This window comes from Harpia harpyja, chromosome 3 (genome assembly GCF_026419915.1).
Source record: "Harpia harpyja isolate bHarHar1 chromosome 3, bHarHar1 primary haplotype, whole genome shotgun sequence".
Lineage (NCBI taxonomy): Eukaryota > Metazoa > Chordata > Aves > Accipitriformes > Accipitridae > Harpia > Harpia harpyja.
The window spans coordinates 20,455,638-20,475,772 of NC_068942.1; the positions used below are offsets into that span (position 1 = coordinate 20,455,638).

At 42.0% G+C, this 20,135-nt stretch overlaps 1 protein-coding gene across 4 annotated transcripts; it reads left to right on the plus strand.

Moving 5' to 3' along the window:
• The first annotated feature begins 418 nt into the window (after positions 1 to 418).
• On the plus strand, positions 419 to 17,903 carry AKIRIN2 (akirin 2). Of its 4 annotated transcripts, none has more exons than XR_008234330.1 (6): positions 419 to 1,100; positions 12,213 to 12,356; positions 12,953 to 13,087; positions 15,787 to 15,980; positions 16,832 to 16,903; positions 17,220 to 17,903. XR_008234330.1 is itself a non-coding variant. In XM_052781566.1 (5 exons), exons 1-5 carry the CDS (start codon positions 899 to 901, stop codon positions 17,228 to 17,230), a joined length of 564 nt encoding a protein of 187 aa, XP_052637526.1. In that variant the 5' UTR covers positions 423 to 898; the 3' UTR covers positions 17,231 to 17,903. The 4 variants fall into 4 exon arrangements, 2 of the variants coding, with proteins under 2 accessions (XP_052637526.1, XP_052637525.1); XR_008234329.1 differs by having other exon boundaries at positions 422 to 1,100; positions 12,938 to 13,087; XM_052781566.1 differs by lacking the exon at positions 15,787 to 15,980 and having other exon boundaries at positions 423 to 1,100.
• Positions 17,904 to 20,135: the final 2,232 nt, after the last annotated feature.

Consider the following 20,135-nt stretch of genomic DNA (forward strand, 5'->3'; position numbering starts at 1 on the left):
CCCGGCCGCAGCCGGCCAGCCCGCGGGGCCTAGCGCGGGCGGCAGGGCTCTCTTCCCCCTTTGTGTCTCTGGGACCTGACGGGAGACCCCCTTCCCCCGGGGCCGCGCCGCTCCCTCAGGGCGCCCGGCAAGCCGCCCCGCGGCCGAGCCCTGAGCCCCGCGGAGGACCACCGCCGCCGCAGCCTCGTCCTTTAACCCGCACCCCACACCGCAGCCTCCGAGGGGGGATTTAAATCAGAACCCGGAAGCCGGGGTGGGAGGCGCGGGGCACGGCGGGATTTGTAGTCCCGCCACCCCGGAGGGCTTTCCGCCGCCGAGCCGCGGGGCCGGGGCGGGGAAACCACCAGTCCCCTGAGCCTCTGCGGCCGCCACCGCCCCAGGAACGCAGGCGCAGTGCGGGGGGCTGGTTTTTGAATCCGCGGCGTTGTTATTGACGCCATATTGCTGGTGTGGGAGTCACAGAGGGAAGCGCCGCCGCCGCCCGGGCCCCGCCGCCATCGCTCGTCATCGGCGGCCCCGGACCGGGTAGCCGGGCCCGGCCCCGCGCCCCTCGGCCCAGCTCCCGCCCCGCCACCGGCCGCGGGCGGAATTTGGCCCGGCCAGGGCAGGGCGGCCGGCGGAGAGCGGGGGATCCAGCCGGCCGAGCCGGAGAGCCCGCCGGGGGGGGGGGGGCCGGGGCCGCTCCCCAGAGAGAGGCCGACAGGGTAGGCGGCGGAGGCCCTGACGCAGCTGCCCCCTCCTTTCCCTGCCGCCCTCCCTTCCCTCCCCCCCAGCCCGCCCCAGACAGCGGGGAAGGCGCCTCTGGGCAGGGCCGGCTGCCGCCACCGCCGCCGCCGTCTCCCCTGCCCCTCGCTCCGAGCCCCCTTCCTCCGCCCCGCCGCCGCCGCCGCCCCGCGCCATGGCTTGCGGCGCCACTTTGAAAAGGACTCTGGATTTCGACCCGCTGCTGAGCCCGGCGTCCCCGAAGCGGAGGCGATGTGCGCCATTGTCAGCCCCGGCCTCGGCCGCCGCCTCCTCCTCCTTCGCCGCCGCCTCCCCGCAGAAATACCTGCGCATGGAGCCCTCGCCCTTCGGAGAGGTGTCGTCCCGGCTCACCACAGGTGAGGGGAGGCGGCACTGCCGTGCCCGGCAGTCCCCCGGGGCCGGGGAAGGGGGGGGGGGGGGTCAGGGCGGCGGCGGGGGGGACCTCGGCGGGGAGGGGGGGGTTGGTGGGTGCGGAGGGCAGGGGGCCGGGAAGGCGACCGCGGCGGGGGAGGAAGAGGAGGAGGAGGAGGAGGAAGAAGAAGAGGAGGGGAGGGTTGGGTGGGTCTCGCGTCCCCCCTCCAGCCATTTTCTGTCGGGCTGTGTGGCTGGCAGCGGCGGGGGCCGGGGCGATCCCTGCTCGGCTTGGCACCGCCGCGGCGGAGACACAATAGAAATGGCCGTTTGCAGCAGGAGAGGGGGAGGAGGGACGGGGAGGAAGGGGGGGGGGGGGCGGTTGAGCCGATGCGGGCGGGTGGCCATAGGAAAGGGGGTCGGGGGCGGGGAGGGGGACGACGACTGGAGAAAGGGACCCGAGCGAGGGAAGGCGGGGGGGAGGCTTGATCCGGTGCCGAGGAAAGGGGGAGGCCGGCTTTGCTCGCGTCGGGGACGGGGACGGGCACGGAGGATTTTTTTTTTTTTTTCCTCCTCTTTTCCACGGGTGTCTGGATGTGGCAAGGAGAGCCGCAGGGGCGAGTCAAGCTGCGGAAACGCTGGGGGGGTGTCCGTCGTGTCTGCGGGGGCGGGGATGGGGCTGGGGCTCGCTGCCGGCCGGCGGCCGCAGCCCCTCTCGGTGGGGCCCCCATCGATCCCTCGCAACCATTATCGGTGGGTCGAGCGTTGCCCGAGCCGAGGCGGCGGCACCTCCTCCCGCTGCTCAGACATCGGGGAAGGGGGGGGCCGGGGAGGGAGGGCGGGGAGCGCGGCCTGTCATCAATCACCCGCAAAACGCCAGTGGGAAAAGGCAAAAGCAGATAAAACAAAGGGGGTAATTCCGCTTCCAGTCCCTTAATGCGTGCCACCGTCCCGGGTGACCCGTTCTGTGGCATCCTTAAAGTTTCGTAGGAAAACCGAGCGATGAAAGCGATTGTGTGCAAGGGTGAGAGTTGCCTTTAGGGCAGATAAAATGGAACCGGGCCGACTCCTCGTCTCGGAGGCGTCGGGCGAGAACGAAGCCCTTTTATATCCTTGACGTGTGAGAGATGGGTCAACCGGTGGCCCTAAAAGCTTCAGGTCTGCTTGTGTAATTGTTGTCAATTAAAAATCAACCGAGTTCCTTCTACCAGCGAGTAGGGAGAGAAGAAAGGAATGAATCTTGGCTGGGGACGCAGGGTTGATTGGCCCTTGCTACGGTTAGTCTAGTGGGTAGCTTCCAGTAATGCACTTAAGAACGGTTAAGCTTACAGCCATGAGCGGCTGTAGCGCTGAGGTATGGATCTGTGTCCTTTGTGTGCAGGGAAAAAGCCCTCTGCAGTTGTTGCAGCCGAATTCCTTCTGTTGCGTTCGGTACTCCCTTTTATACAAAAGTTGGCCCCGGGTTACTGCTGGTATTGCTGAGCAGTAAGTTTGAATGTGTTTTCAAATTGCCATCTCCTCCATGTAGGACAGTGCCTTGTTTTGGTATTCTTGGTTCCGAAAACTGTACAGCAGAATACGTTTTTTTATAGGTTTTAGTCAAATAATAAAAAACTGCTATGGAGAAAATATATAGAGGGCATACAAAGTACTTAAACTTGGCATCAGTGCCTTGGTATTTTTTTTGAACCTCTAGGAAAGATCTTGAATGAGTCAGCGGTCTGGGATGAGAGTAGTGATGGATGGCACTCCCTGGTACAGTGAGGCATTACATATGCTTTGAGAGAGATGTTTAAAATCGGAATTAATTTGATTCTTTTTAGGAGATAAGTGTTACTTCATTGCAAGGATTTCTTTTGGCTTGTTTCTTTGGGATTTGGAGAGCTTAGGTTATGAATATTTAATATAAATATTGTCTGGCCAGTAAATGTGTATTGCTGAAAGGAGAGAAATTAACAAAATTTTCAGCAGAGATAACCTACAGCAGTATTTGAGGTAATACCTAAACTCCTATCTTAATGATTCTGAAGGTCTTAAAAACTGAAATGTTACTGGAATTGAGGAAATACAGGCATCATCTTCCCTTGAGAAAATCGGAGGTGCAGGTGGTAACCCATGTGAAAAGGTGATTCTGTACTGACAAAGGTGTGTTTCACGCAAGCCATTTGTATAGTACAATGAAAAGTGAAGGACACTACATCAAAATGTCTCTTGCAGCACTTGAATGCTCCTGAGCAAAACTTGAAGCATTTATAAATTGTGCACATTTACACGGGTTTTGCTTAAAAGCTCCGTCTGTGGTTTCTTTTACAAGAAAAAAATCTTTATACGGTGGTAGTGCAAATGCGACTGTTAAGCAGCTTGCTTAGTTTTTACTTTCAGTTGAATTTAGGGGTATTATGACATTGTGTATATTTCATTTTGACCATCAGCGAGCAAAATAGAGCTTATCATTTTAAAGGGGCCACTTGAAAGATTGTGTGGGATTCATCTCATCTAATTTTGTAAATGTACATCTGACCTAATAATTTGTGGTTTTCTTGATAGTCGGTTGGAAGAAACAGATGGTTTATTCTAGAGCTCTGACTTAGGATGAGGCAAAGTGTGCTGTAGAAATATGGATTGCTTTCCATTGACAGTAAAATGAATTTACATGACTATTTCTGATGTAGATGTTTGCATTTGGGTCAGATAAATCTTGCTCTGTGTGCGAAAAGAATTCCAGTCTGATTTTAAAAGTGTTCCCAACTGAGTCACTATTTTGTTCCGTTTTTATATTGAGAAATTTAGTAACAATAGCCAGAATTCAGTTGACTTCACTTATGGTTTTCTCAGCATGTTACTGTAATGCTTAGGTTTCCGGCACTTAAAAAGTTTCTGTCTGAATTTTGTTTAATGAAAATTAATGGTCATACAAAATCAGAGCTCTGGATATAAAACCTGATGCTGATACTTTATTTTTCTTCTGATACTCCATCGTGGTAGTGCTTAACTTCACCCAATGGAGACTATATCAGCACCAGAACTTCTTAGTGGTTAATCATGTCAAAAATTAATTATCTGGAAGCAGAATACGGATTGATTGAGGCGGGTGCTGAGAACTAAGAATACAGTGTGGTAATCAGATGAGAAGACAGCTGTCTTTGTAGAGTGGTCATATACAAATAACTGATATGTCTGTCTGAGAGAGGGTAGGCTTATTCGAGATGAAATTTATCTCTCACAAGAGTGTTTTAATATTTTGTGGTTATTTGAACAGCTGTTAGGTCACTTCCAGTTTCTCAATGAATTTGGCAGCCAAACTGTAGTTGTGGCTTTACCATCTATATTTTCTGTGGAATTGTGCTTACTGGCTTGAGCATGCTCCGAGTATGTTTGCTAATTTTTGTATACCACTGTTTGCATCTAGAATTACGTTTTCAAAACTGTGTCCAATATAACCTGTGCAGAACATATCTGCGTGGCATAAGATGGGTTCAGTTTTGAAAGAGTGGCTCCTCCAAGATTAGTTTTCTACTGCTTGAATACTACAGATGAGTTTTACTTTCATGTAAGTTATAGCTATAAATGAGACTGTTCTGTATGATAAGAGTAACTGCACTGCACTTGGGTCTGGATGCCTGTGCATAATGCATTGTACGTGTTCAGTTTCCTCTGAAGCCCTAAGGGTGCTGTCCTGTTCCGAAGCTGCTAAGTGAATTCTGGAGGGTGAAAGGAGGAAGCAGCGGAAGTATTTTTTCTGTTCTCTGCTGGATGTCTTAGAACTGTTACTTGCAGTTTTACCCTGATGAAATATTATATTCTGGGCAAAACTATGAATAAACTACTTGTTTGTTAAATTCAAAGGCAGATCAGTGTTAGAAAGCCTGCATGTCTGGATATTTCTACAGTGGGAGGAAATACAGTCCAAAGAAATGGAGGAGGGGTGGAGGAGGGAGAGAAAGCATTGACCCTAGGGATTGAAATCTCCTAATTCGTGGTACATAGTAACTGAGAAGACAAACTTCCATACTCCTCATCCAAAATCAGAAGTTAACTTGCACCTAGAACTTTGTAGAATCAAAAAGAATGTTGTATTTTAAAAGTTTGTGAAATTGCTTAACAATCCGCAAACTTTTGCATCTGCACATGCAGTTTTTCCTCCATCTGAAACATTCATCTGCCTCAACACTTCCCCAGCAACTAACTAACGTTTGCAAACCAAAAATTGTTGTAGTGGGTGGGGTTACTGAGAAAGTCCTTCAACTCAGGTCACTGGTTGCAACCCAAGCAGAGATAATGTCAAAAGTTTGATGGAATATGGAAACTCTTGAATTTATGCAGTATTTAATGATGAGTATGCATAATTGGTATTTGCTGCTCTAATGGCAAGTGTATGGCAAACATCTCTAGTTAAAGATGGCAAGTAGAGTTGGTTGTGAGAGTCCCTCTCTCATGAAGGACTCTTTACAAACAGAAGGTAAGACAAATTTGTCTTTAATGTGTACCTTTTTCTGTCACAGAATAATGTAGGAATAAAAATTGGTTCTAATTAACACAGATTTTCAAAGTTAATGCTAGAAAATGACTTTGACCTTTTTGAATAGGAAGAACTGTTAGTCTTCCCTATAGGCTGTCCTCCTGTGACCTTTCAGTTGCCCTCTTGAGCAAGCTTAACTACTTCTGTCTGATAACGTGGTCAGACAGTGGCCAGTACAGGTTTGGCCAGATGAACAGATCTACTGGCTTTGGAATGTGACATATTAGTAGTGCTGCATCTCTTTCTGCTTAATTTCTGTTTTGTTAACATTTATCCACATGTGTATTTATGGCTAAATTATCTTGGCAAGATGCCAAGTTTCTCATTGTGCTCCAGTATTGCAGAAATCATTAGGATTTTAAAAAACAAAACATTCCCACCCCTTAAAAAAAAAACAAACCCCACACAAAAAACCCCAGCACATAATGGCTACATCTGGACTTGATAATTTAATTTATATGAGAAATTTCTATATAGATGCCTGTGGTGACTATAAATGTTAAATACCCTTGGTTGTAGATGTCATAAAATGTTGAAGCAGTTTTTTGTTTCAGTGGCAAGTCTGATAAATGCAATGTGACATTTTTTTATGTGTAGAGAAAAATCTAATTGCTGTGTCTAATACATTTTGCACTGCTTGATTTATTTTTCATTCCTCAATCCCTTGATCAGGAGAACTGTGATTTCCTGAAATAACACATTTGCAGAATGAGCTAATGCATATGTGAGCATCGAGCTTGTTGTGGGAGAACCAGAACCTTCATCAGCCTGAGACCTTGACTAATTGGATCTCGTGAGGTGGCTAGCTCTGTGCCACAGAGTCCATTATGAGCTGCTTTTGCCTGTTCTGTAGCTATAGACGCTGGCTGTGAACTGTGAGCGTGTACCTGTTACCAGTGTTCTCTCTGGCTTAGAGCATGCTCCTCTGAGGTGAGCATGATTTCCAGAAGTGTACATTCTATTGCTGAAGTCTAACAGACTATGCCTAATTAAGAAACGTAACTGGACTGACTGATGTCTGTGACCAAAGCGAGAGAGAGAAAGAGGAATATCTGGATTATTTTCATTTCTGTCTGTGCCTGTGGATTCCCTGGTTGAATAGATAGAAAAAGCGAAGAATACTGTTACCCATTGCTCTGCTGCAGCGCTGCCCTTAGGGGAAGCTAGCTTCTTAAAATTGGTCTGGTGGGGACACCAAAGCTAGGAATGTGGTAGCATCAACTAGATGTTGAATAAGGGTGATGGCCTAATGGAAATGTTACAAATTTGAACTAGGACAATGAAGCAGTTTTGCTTTAACAGGAGCTGAAATCCCTGAAGATGTATGCAGTTGACATCAGGATAGCATTTGATTGATTCACTTAGAATAAATCTCAGGCATGGTTCAGGTTTGAATACATAATGATTAATGGTGACATTGCAAACTGAAACCTGAGCTTTAGGTTCCATTTCGGGCCAGGAAAACTGCTACTCTGATTTCAGTCTATTGAGTCACCTTCCTACATGTTTTGCCAAAGTTCCCTTCAGCTAAATGAGAGAAGCTAGGAACTGAGACAAGAGATTGCTAGTTTAAAAATCAAGCCAAAAAAAAAAGGGGGGGGGGCAGGGGGAGGGAATCCTTCAGGGGAAGCAATCGGCACCTTCATAGTCGATAAGCAGTTATTAAAATGGAGAAAATAATTGTTTGCATTGTTACCTTTTCAAGTTGAACTGCTGTTTCCCTTGTACGTAATTTCTCGGTAATTACAGGTCAGGATGAAGTAATTAGATGACAGAACTTTGAAAAAGAATAACTTGCCTTTTTATCATGAATTAAAGGAAGTAAGAAGAAGACATCACTCCTTGGAAATGAGTATTTGGCTTTGTAATCCATTAGTGTGACAGATCATATTTCAGATGTCAAACTTGAATTCTGCTTTGTCCCCTTGGCGTTTCATCCTCTCTTCATTGGGTGTGAAAGCAGCTGAACTGTGAAATCTTGGTTCCCTGAATCATATCTCAGGTTCTGAAAGAAGACTGGTGTGAATGCTGTCCTTCATCTTAATGCAATATTTCATGAACCTATGTAATCAACTTCATGCTCTTAGTACACAGAGCTCCAGATAAAAAGAGAGTATCTGTGCATTTCATTATATTCAGGTGTATTTGACTGAATCCCCTGTGCCTTTAGTGGTCATGGTGAGACCGTAGCAGTCTCTGTCATTCTTCATCTTAGCCTTGAACCTGAAGGAGAGGGGGGCATTTAATACAGTCTTGTGTAACTAGCTGGGATTCAGAGTCATCTTTCGAAATGTCATTTATGAAGTATTAATTCATTTTAGTGTGTTAGGAGTGTGGCTTTTTCTTGCTACCACCCTAGATGCAGCAAGCCTAATTCTCATGTTCAGTGCCTCTGCCTGGTGTTTCCTGTTAGCTAGCTCTGTGCCTTCAGAGGCACCAATAACCAGTAGGAAACACTGAGCACAGGGGATAAAGTGAAATTAAAAAGAAACTGAGGATAGGCCACGGTGGTGTATGTTTGATCATATTAAATATGTTCCTTTTGTCATCTCATAAATGAAATTACTGCCTGACGTACAATGTCTGATTTGAACTTAAGCACCTATAAGGTGGATGCAAGTCTTTATTTAAAACATCTAATGAGTTCTAATACATATGAGGCAAGTTCTCACTTCAGTTTTATAGAGAAGCTCACTTAGATTAGATTTCATTTAATGAGTGTACTTTCAGATTGTAGATTTTTATATGTATAAAATAATTTGTTAATTAAATGCATGTCATTGCTGAAAAAGGCAATTTGGGCCTCCACATTGCGGAACACATAAAAAACCCTGTCCTGTGTTTGACACTAGTTAAATGCACATTTTAATTCAGTTGTCAACTGCAGAGAGAATAGTCAGAGCTAATTGGAAGTAAGGGAGGTTAAGAAATTGAACTTGAAAAGGCAGGAAGGTTTTCTGGAAGCAAAACTAGGTTGGAGAATGAGATCTGCTAACTCTAAGCTTTGTTTAACTAGGCCAGAGTTTTAAAGGGCTTTACAGTTAGATGTCTGCCATATAGGTGTTGTGCAAAAGTTGTCTGGTTTGCACTGCTTTAATATTTCATGGCTTCTTTCAAGTGCTGAGATGCTATAAAAACTATTCTGAACAGGATCTGTTTGTTCATCAAACATACTTCTGTGGATTTATTAAGCAAAACTGTAAATGCCAGAAGTAACTCAGTGCGTTTAAACAACTTTTCTTACTCTCCTAGGTTGCTTAAAAAAAAAAAAGCCAAAATAATTCAATTTGCTATTCAGATTTTCATTTAAAATCAGTCATAAATATTTGTAAGCTTACATTTCACTTCACAATGAAGTAGTTTTGTTTAAAGGCAAAGTTTTTATGCCACTGTATGTTAATAAAAACGTCTACTCAGTCTTTGCTGCTGCAAAAATGTGCCTGCTTAATTTGAAGCATTACTAGTCTGATCATTCATGTGAGAAGTCATTGAACAGTTCAGTGCTACATTAAACTTGTGTTTCTTGACTATTAATCTCCATTTTACAAATGGTGGAAATGGGGAAGTATGAAACTCTCACAGTCATCTTGCCTACTAGCAGCACACTACTGAGTAGAGCTTGTAGTCCAGTTCTCTGTGCTGAGCAATAATGCCTTAAATCTTGTCAGTTAGACTAAATAGAGGAATACCATTTACCAAACCAGGTTAGGTACACGCTCAACAAGTGTTGAGTAAGGACTTCAGATTTCAGGCTTTTTTGTCCTGGTAGCTGTTTGCAATGTAGACAGTGTATTGTCATGTTTAAATAGTCCCCTCCTCCACCGGCTTTGCTTAGTTTTATACCTTTACCTGAAGTTATAGTAATGCAAACTGTCAGAAGTGGTTTTGTCAGGACAGGGATCTCCCAATGTATCCGTCGGTGGTATTTCTTGAGATTTTTGATTTTCAGAGCAAGATTTGAAGACGGAAAGTTAAAAAGTGTTGCCAGATTAGAAGTAGATGAAATTACTGTAATACCATTGAGACTTCTGTGTCTGCAATTCAGTATAATTTGGAATAGAATCATGTATCCTTGGTGCACAGATCTTAATTTTCTATCCCAGTTGTTACTGTTTTCCCAAAGTCAGTACCTGATTTCTCCGCCTCCCCTCCCTGTTCCCCACCCCCTGTTGCTTTTGCTCCTTCTATTCAGGCTGGTATTTTAATATTTTCTCTGAATCATTCCTATGTAATTTGCAGGGGTTGTTAGGGAGGAAACCTGGTCGATAATTGTTGTTTCAACTCTTGCAGTTTTATCCATTGACCAGAGTCTGTTTAGGTTTTTTTTTCTTAATGATTTTGGTGGTTAATGTGGTTTGAGAATGTTTCTGCAAAAACATAATATAAAGAAGAGCTGTAGAGAAGATTTTTATCGAAGTTGTTACTCCTGAAATTTGGCTGATGTTTTTGCAGTTCATACGGAATTTGGAAAGTATGCCCAAGACCAAGCAGTCATAGTGAAGGATGCACATGGCCTATTACATTCTTCAGTTAATGTAAATACAATGTGAATGTTTGCAGTCATGTTTCTCATAGCATAGACATGCTTTAGGACAGATGTTATCTTAAGGGCTAATTTGGTTCCCACTCAAAATTATGCAGTATTGCTTTAGCTAGAACAGCACTTGATTATGAGGGAAAGTATTATTTTACTACCATAATGCTGTTGAGTAAAAATGTTGCACGGCCATTCTCTGACTGATGCAGTGTGTATGCATGTGACAAATTCTACATGGGATTCTATTTAATTTTGGAAGCCTGACTGCATCTTGGTTTAACCTGGTTTATGTATTTCTGTACCACGCTGGAGCGTAGTATGTATCTTGCCCTATAAAAGGTATGAATCCTCTAGCCACCCTTGAGTACTTTTTTCCCCACTTTCTCATAGTTTCCTTCTATTAATTTCCCTGCTATGCTTCTATATTATGTCCTCTGCATTTGCTGCTTCTTTGAACCAAGTTATTGATCTCCCTTTATGGAGTTGAAAATTGTACAAGCACTGTAGGCATGGGACTGAAAAGGTATAAACTGCAAGGCCTTCATCAGTGGACAAAATCCAAACAAGATGCTGCTTTGCTGAAAATACTGGTATTCCTGTTGACTGGAAACGGTTTCCTCTCTTTTTATAAATTGGAAGCCCCCAGACTGACTTACGGAATTGAAGAACTGCCATAATAGCTAAACCTCTGAACTAGGAATTGGCAAATGTTTGCTTCTGCTTGGTCTAGCATAGGCTTCAGCCACTGATTGAATAAGCTGGTAGTGAAGTTACTTGCTTCGCATGGTTGCTCACTAGAAAATGTTCAAATATGGAACCTCAATAGCGTACTGTTCACAAACCCGAAAATTAGTCAAGAAGTTTTCATGGTATTGTATTGGCAAAATGCCAAACAGCATCGGGAAGGTACTGAGTGGAGTCCTTTGCAACTCTGACATGATCACATGGATTTGTATGTCTCTGAGTTTTGGAAAGCTGTCTTTGCCAAAAGTCTAGAAGTCTCAGTGGAAGCCGATCCTGTAGGGAAACTTTTAAAAATGCATTCGAGCATTTGAAGAATTCTCATAAAGAGAGAGTCTTCAGAAGTCTCTTTCTGTGAAGGTCTCCTGTGAAAAATAGAAAATGGCTTTTTGTTTGTTTGTTTTTTCTTTGATATTTTACATTGCCAGAGGCTATGCAGTTAGGGCACTGATGCGCCTGAGAGCCTTTTGGTACATGGAATTTCAGGGAGAAGGCACACAGGATTGGTTGATAGTTTTATTGCAAGGATTACTTTTTTCCCTGTAATTCTACAACAGAGATGAAATTATTAAAAGCACTTGCTGTATTTTATTCAGTGCAATCAAATGCTGAACTACATATTGCCATACTCATTTAAAAGAGACTACTGATCCATCCATTGTGTTTATTTGCATAGATCTGAGGCTGTCAAAAATGTTGTGGAAGGCTTCTGTAGTTTGCCCGTCGGTTTCCAATTCTTTGAGATTTTAAGCAGTAGCTGCTTTATGCATGTTCTGTCAAAATTGTGTTTTCCTCTTCACTTTGCTGTCTGTATGCCAGTAACTGTACAGAGAGGAATGGTGTTTCATGGACATGTTTTATACTGGAGTCTTTTGTTACCCTTAACTGTATGAATGATAAAACACTGTCTGGGGGAGAAAGATGATTGCAAATTCCATGTATGAGGGGAAGATGATGAATACCAGTAGAAGTTCTATAGCCTGATTTTCATCTGTGTATATTGTATAATTGATAGTTCCTAAATTTTAACCTTATGCTGTTTCTTTTTGTTAACAGTACTCTGGCACCAATACCTGACCTTAACTAACAACATTTTTGCTAGTGTTCTCCTGGTGAAAACAGTCTGGAGTTACCTTTCTTTTAGTTAGTTTCATTGTTTGTGTCTTGGGTAAAACAGGGTGGGTTTTGCAGGCCATGTTTTAGGAGTCTAGCTTTTATTATCTGTTAATTATCTACAGTGTTTGGTGTTTGAGTGGAAAAAGTTAAGTGAAATGCTGAAATGTAATTACTTTAGGCTTAATTTTTTAATTTTTCTTTTAGAACAAATTCTGTACAACATAAAACAGGAGTACAAACGCATGCAGAAGAGGAGACACTTAGAAAATAGCTTCCAGCAGACAGATCCTTGTTGTTCTACTGATGCACAGCCACATGCATTTCTTCTTACTGGACCAGCTTTGCCAGGTACCCAGAAAATTCTGTGTAATTCCGCTATGTGTTTTTAGACTCTTGTTTGTGTAAATAATTCTCCCTAGTTATCTGGTGGTTTATGGCACCTTCTCATGAGTTACTGTTGGGTTTTTTTGGCAATACTAGCATTGATCTGGAAGATTGTAGCTTCTCATTTTAAAAATCAGTAGGACACAAAGCTTGCGTTGTTCTCAAGAGACCATCCTGCATACTCTGCCACTGATATTGTAATAGGCTTTTGCAAAGCAGCTGTCTTTGCACAAATACACTATACTGTAATTTTTTTATATAAAATAGAAGCTTAAATTTGTAAATGACAACTGCCATCTAAGTGGCGTTCACAGTGTTTGTGTAACACTCTTGGTGTTTTGATACCCGTGCATATTATCCATTGTTACCTGTCTTCCTTTTGAGTGTCCAATTTTACTTTAGTAGTAATTAGAAGTGTTCAAATGGCAGAGAAAGACTTCTCCAAATGTTTTGTAAAGTTCTTTAATGTAAAAGATGTGAAGAAAACTGATAAAAAATGGTTCCGAACTACTCGTAAATTGGTATGCCCAAATATTTAATCTTAGGTACTTCATCTGCAGCATCATCACCATTGAAAAAAGAACAGCCTCTGTTTACTCTCAGACAAGTTGGAATGATCTGTGAACGTTTGCTGAAAGAACGTGAAGAGAAAATCCGTGAAGAGTATGAAGAAATTTTGACCACAAAACTTGCAGGTATATTATAGTTCAAAATAATGTGTTGGAAAGCTTAAAACTTTTTCTGATTTTTGTGTTAAGCTGTATTTTTTTTCTGACCTAATCTGATTAAGGAATGACTTTGCACACAGGACAGAAAAAAAATGATGTGTAGTCTCTTTGATAGGTTTTTTCTTCTATGCTGCCTTGGACAGAAACTATGACTCCTGGGTATTACTAATCAATGGAAACAGTGGTTTTATTTCAGATAGAACTTTCTCTTGCAATAATGTCTGAATTGATCATTTCCTCATTTTTTTTGCCAGAAAGACTTTCTATTCTACTGGCTTAAGAGCTCTTTGTGAAGGACTTTTTTTTCTTCCTGCTTGGGAACTGACTTCCTTTTTCTGGAATTTGGCAAGATGACAGTACCTAAGGTTTCCTTTTTTCTTCCCAGTACTGACCATTACACTGCTGCCAGCGGTGTTTGGTATCTGCCTGAGTGTCAGTAGTTCAGCTGCATTTCTGATGCTCTGTGTTGAATTGTTGTATTTTGCACCTTCACTATTCAGCTGATATTTTTGGCGCCTGACGCCAACTTACCTTTCCATAAGGATCATGTTAATGTCAGCATTGTAAATATGACCTTTCTTTAGTTGTTGAAGTCCTCTACTTCATCTTGCTAGCATTTGAGCACCTAAATTCTGGTGCATTCAGAGGTAGGTGCCTTCATAGTATGATTTGGCATCTAATTTAATATTTAGTGTGATGATAATGAACATCTGAGTGCATTCTTTGGCGGCAACCCTGCTTTTGAATACCCATGGCTGTTCTGCTTCCCACCTGAAAACTCATCAGAATTAAAGTTTGCAGATCTCTTCAGGTGTGGGAATAAGACCTTCTGCCGGCATGCCCATGCAGAAAGTCACCACACTTGTGTCAGGCTTGTGGGTGGCCTGTGACAGTACTATCTCTGCACCTGAGCCTCTGTTCATGTTCTGCGCTTGCTGATCTGCCATTGCTATGTGAGAAGTTGCTATAGTTCTAAGTCCTTCTTAAATCTACATCTATTTACAACTGTAACTAGAGCTCTAAACACTTCTATTGCTTTGGGCCTAATGTTCCATTTCTATGTTTTTCTTTTTAACCTGCTTCAGACTGATGGATTAGGACTCCATAGAGCTTTTTTCTTCTAATTTATTTATGTTAGGAATTGGGTCATTTCTTGCATTCTCTTAAATGCATTTCAGTTAGCAGTGATCATAATAACTGTTTGAAGACCAGATATATTCACATTTGTTCCAGATGCTTTCTGAGTGCAAACTTGCAGTTCTTTACAAGCAGGAGCCCCTCTGGCAAGTTCCATGTGCTCCATCTGTCAGTCCCAAAGGGAACATTTTCTTTTTTGATTTTTGGGAAAGGAAGGGGGATGGTTTCTGTTTGGGGGGTTGTGGTTTACAGTGAGATGAGTTAGGTTTACTTGTTCTTGTGATGGTCGTCACCAAAAGACCTATTAGAAAGATTGTGTTACTGCATCCCATATATCAAGCCAATAAATCTTTTTCAGCATTATGGGAATTTAGAGAGACTGCCAAAAGAATTTAGAGATGCCTTACATAGAAGGCCAGTTATGTTTTTCTGCTGACAGAATGATTATATCCCTTTCTAAACTTTGTACAATAAGGTGATACTCATTCTTACAAACTAGTGAAGTCAATGGAAATGTAACTGGAAATTCTGTAATAAATCTCAATTGAATAGCTGCTTTCAAGTGACTTAACTGAATGTTTTGATCTCAGATATTTTCCTCGTTCATTTCTGAATCATGATTTTCTTATAGGTAGTTAGCCAGATACTGCCTTTTTTTTTCTTCTCCCATGTTCTTTGTGAGCAGAGTTGCATTTTGTGCAGAGTGAGTGTTTGATAAGTGGAAAACTCAGATCACCGTAATGCCCTGATTTTCCTTCCTGCCTCTGTTACCTGAAACTGCTGTGTTAGCATAAACTTGGGTTTGCAAGACCCTTTGCAGATTTTAAAACCAGAGAAGGAGTATAAGGGTTAAGTTAGACTTCAGTTTGAAAGGTTTTCTAGAACCTGTTTGTGAAAAACAGCTTTTTATACTAAAGGTCAGATTGTAGAGTATGATAATCATATTTGTATTCGTGTCATTTAGCCTCTTTTTGACTTAAAATAGTTAGAACATACATGATAAGGGATGCCAGTGATGTAAATATCTTTGCAAGCATTCACTTAAATTTTCAAGCAGTTCACTGTAGGTTGCTCTTATCTTTGGATTGCTTAACTTTCTGAATCCTAACGCCACAAGAAGGGATTTTTAGTAACCATGGATTCTTTAAATTTCCAAAGCCCTAGTTTTCACAAAGATGATGCAGTGGTGTATGTTGACTTACACCTTTAAAGAAGAAAGCTTGTATGTTGGTTTCTGGCCTTTAATACATACGTGTAGGAAAAGTTCTAGTTGCTGTTATTTTTGGAAATGGTTTCTGGGGAAGAGATCCTTCAATCTGCTCTTTGTGATATTCTGTTGTTTGGCTAAGATCCTCACGTGGCTGCTGAAAAGCCATCAGTCAGAACTACAGTGGGCAGAGGGGAACTGGCTGCTGTGACCCTGGGCCCCTTCCATCAGGGATGAATGTCCTTAGATCCTTGGGTCAGGTCCATACTTTGGGCTTCTGCTGCTCTACTTGCTGATTACTGATACCCTGTTTACTTCAAAGGTGAAGCTCATCCCTGCAAGAGGATGGGGACTTTAATGGGGCAAACCTGTGGGACTAGGAACCACTACAAATCTAACTGCATTTTTGGTTGAAGATTGCCTTCTTTGACCTTGCCCTTTTCTCAGAACACCCCACATTGCTGCACATGTATTTTTCCACAAGGGAGGAAGGGGAATGGAGAGGAGCGGCATCTGGTAGATATTACTCTCCTTGTTCAATTTCCTAATTCTGAAAGGTGATATCCTGCTGATGAGTGCAATATTAAAACTGAATAAAATACTGCGAATGTATTTGTATGTATGCGTGTATAGAAAGAACAATCTTTCTGGGAAATAACTGCTTAGTTCAAAGCCAAATTAATATGTTTGATATCTAAATTTCAGATTACACAGTAACTGTTTTCATGAAGTCCACAGTCAACTATATGTCTCCTATTGTTGCTACTCTTATGATTGGAGTTAGTCACTTAGCATTTCATCCTTTTAGTTTGTTGTTTGCTTTTGATTTTCTGGTGGTCACCAAAAAGAATTTCTAACTCCGTAGCAAGTCCCTTTCCTGTACTTCTGTGTTTCCATTTCATCAAATTAATATTCTTACATCTGGTAGTGATAGGAGCAGAGAGAAGTGACGTTTCCAACCCTAGCACTGACCTTAATGCTGTGTTTGCTTAACTACTCTGCCCCCATTATGGAACTCTGAAATGGGCACACCTGATTACTTCGAAGTACAGTGTCTGACGCTTAGCAGGTGTTAGGTATATTGAGGTCTTTGTGTATGTGCAGCATAATTCTTTTTGAACATATTACTGTCTTTCCCGTTACAGAAGTTTGTAAGGGAAAGTCTTTTAATTAAGGGGATGTGTGCTGCATTGTTCTTGGGGTTGAAAAGGAAATAGCAGCTATGAACTGTGTGAAGTCACTTAAAACTATTGTTAGTGGATGTGTGTTTAACTTACATGATTTCTATGTACAAAAAGGTAGCCTTGAATATTTTCAGCTTGAGTTAAACTTGGTATACTCACACTTCTAATGCTTCATGCTTGCAGAACAATATGACGCATTTGTGAAGTTCACGCATGATCAAATCATGCGACGATATGGAGAACAGCCTGCCAGTTGTGAGTATCTATTTCTTCTGGTTCCTATAGCAGTGTTAAATTACCAAATGTTCAATAATTTAAATGGCCATTGTTTGTTGTTAAGCTTCAGCTAGGCCCCAGGTTACAATACTTTAAATTGGTAATATGGAAGACCAAGGTTGAAAGGAATACGTGAGATAAAATGCAGCTTTTGTTTAAAACATCTAGAACTGTCTCCCATAACACGCTGTTTTTTTGGTTTTGAAAGCAGGTTTTGATATTGCCATAGCAGGTTTGCGATAGAGCTGGCATTTGTTAACTCCATCATTAACTGTTGTTTTTTGTCTCTTTCCAGACGTTTCATGAATCACACTTTCTGCATATGTGGGCTGCCCTATACACCCTGTTTTATTGTTGCAAGCTGTCCCAGTAAAGACTTGCAGCAATGCCATATTTTTTCCCCCTGTGAACACAGGTTATTTCAAGCTTTTGTCAGTGGCAACCACTCTTATGCAGCAACTGGTTTTGGAGTGCTCCCTGATGTCAGTACCACCTGGATGTGGACCTTTGCTACCTGTAATAATACCAGTGGCCTCATTTGCTGTATCATTACAATTTGGCTTCTTATGTTAATAAGTTTGAAAAAGTAAAGGATTAAAGCTGGTGTTCTAGAAGTTGCCCTTCACTGGTTGTGTAAATAAAAAATGTAGAATGACACTTCTGACTGAAGTTAGTGTGGTTTTCATAACTGTGCACTACAACAAAGCTGTAATCACAGTTAAGTTAGAATGTAATCCCAGGACAATTTTAAGCAAATAGCCCACAGTACTGCCTGTGAAATAGTGAAGGAGGGCATTTCTGTATTCCATGACTTTTTTGGGGGTTAAGAATGGGTTTATATGATTTCTCATTTTTGTAGTTTTTATTTATTCTATCAGTCTTTAACAAATGTTTATTGCTGCAATTTTTCAGTGTATCATTGTTTTACTGCCCTTGTAGTACTGGAATTTAGTTGGAAGAATAAAACATTTACTTCTAATCTGTTTGTTTTTAATATGCAGGTGGAACTTTTGCTGTGTATGAATAAACTTAAATCTGAGTGTTTAAATGAAAACTTTATTTACTAGCAATAGTGGGTGGGTCAGAATTTTCAATCAGGAGAACGAGGTGGATGAAAATCTCAGGTAATTCTTCAGAGGCAAAGAAATTGTCCTTAAATTGGCTATATTGTTTCCTGTTGTGGAAGCATGTTTGGTACAGAACTGGCAAGGAACTGTTGATTTAACTTGCTGCAGCTGACTCAAACAGCTGAGCTTGTCTTGTCTTCCTTCAGATTTAAATGACACATCAGAGGAAATCTGTTCATAAGATAGAGCAGGCGCTTGCACCACAAGCTGGAACTACGTAGGTATTGGAAGAGCTAAAGGTGTGTGATCTTTGTGTTCAGGGTCGAGGAGTTTGTTGTTGGATGCATTCAGCTGTTTCCAGACTGCTGTATCAGTGCTGGCTGCTGCTGTCTGTGTGATTCTGAGTCTCGGTGTGAATTACTGAAAAGTTACTACATGGCAAGTCCAGATCTGTGTGCTGTGGGGTAGAAGTGTTGCTTACCAAATTACTTGGGTTATCTGCTTTGGGGACCTCAAAGCAGTTTCAAAGTAATCCTTTGATTATAAACTGTTGTCTTCTTTAACTTACTATCAACTTCTGGTTAAGTGGAAGTCTGTTGTGTAATAGATCTTTGTACCATTTCAAATTAACGGAAGAGTTTTGGTTGAAATGTAATTGAAACTTCAGCTGGTAGATACACACATTAATTGGCTTGTGCTGATGCTTATGATACCAGAGAAGCTGTGCGATGAGCTCTAGTTCTTAGTGAACTTTTATTCACTTAGTATTGAGATTACAGGTTCAGAATTAGGCACATCGCCACAGTATCAGAGTGTTTTCTGCTCACTTTCCTGAAACCTATCTTACCTTAATGCTTGGATTCTCTTTACTATATTTTCAGAGTCTCACAAATGGGAAGTCTCTGCTAGACTCACCTCTCGGGTCTTCTGTTACTGAAGATAAAACTATCAAGGGCTGTAACTTCTGTTGTCTGCCTCAGGGTTCTCAGTCCCTCTCCTTCCTGCTCCTCATTTTTTGATTTCCTTTTATCGTTAACTTGCCCAGTGTAGGAAAACCACTGCTTTTAGACAGACCACTACCTAAATTCCAGCATCCTGATACGTCTCCTGTATCTGCTGTGTTCTAGAAGATCCTTGTTCTGACTTGATAGAAATGTATGTATGCCTAACTGATAATTTGAGATAGGAGAGTTGAATTAAGATAGCAGCTATTGTGATCGTCTCTGCATCTCAGCTTATCTTTTCCTTTGGGATATTAAGAGTTATTATAAATAGGAAGTGATGTCATGTTAGCACCCAGCCACTCCTGTGTTGCTCCAAATTAATGCATAATAAGTAGTCTTCTGGCAGATTAAATATAATGCCACCATGGGTGCTTATGCATCACAGCTGTGGTATGCTTAATTTGTGCTCGTTTTGAAAAGGAGGTTGCATTCTTTGAAATTTTTCTTTTTTTAACCTGCTGCTTGTTCTGTCTTGGACTTTAAACCGGCTCCCTTTTCCAGTCTCAGTGCCAGTATCTGATGTGATGAATTTCACTTGAAAGGCTTGTTCTAACTTATTCTTTAGTAGGGAAATGGCTGGCTGCTTGATTGCTGATGAAAAAATTAGGAAAATTGGGTTGCTGTGAAGAGCAGGCTGGTGCTTAAAACCAAACCTGCTTTGGGAGAGCCTTTTGAAAGGCTTTCGAGTCAAGTAGAAATGGGTAAGATTCAATAACTACTCAGTTCTTGGCACTACATTTTGTGGTGGCCACATTTAGAATATTTTTGCAGGTTTTGTGTAACTGCAGTCTGTCCAAAAGCAAAGGAAGCTTAACAGAGCGAAACCAAAGATCTTGGTTAACCCGTTTTTAAGGTAGTGATGTGTCAGTTCTTTTGAAGCAGACTGTGTACTTAAAAAGCAGCAGGTACGTCCTGACTGTGTGTTGATTTTTGTGTCTAGATGTGAAAGCATATAACCATAAGGTTATTCAGCATTTTCCAAGGTTGAAAAGGAAGGAGATTCAAGCAATCTTGTGTGCTGATGCTTGACATCTGCCTGTGTACTCTTGAACAGCAAGACCATTAGCAGATTCTGGTTAGAAACTGTGTTTTGTGAAAGCTCTCTCCGTTCCCGAGTTGGGAATTGGGAAGGATTTAGCT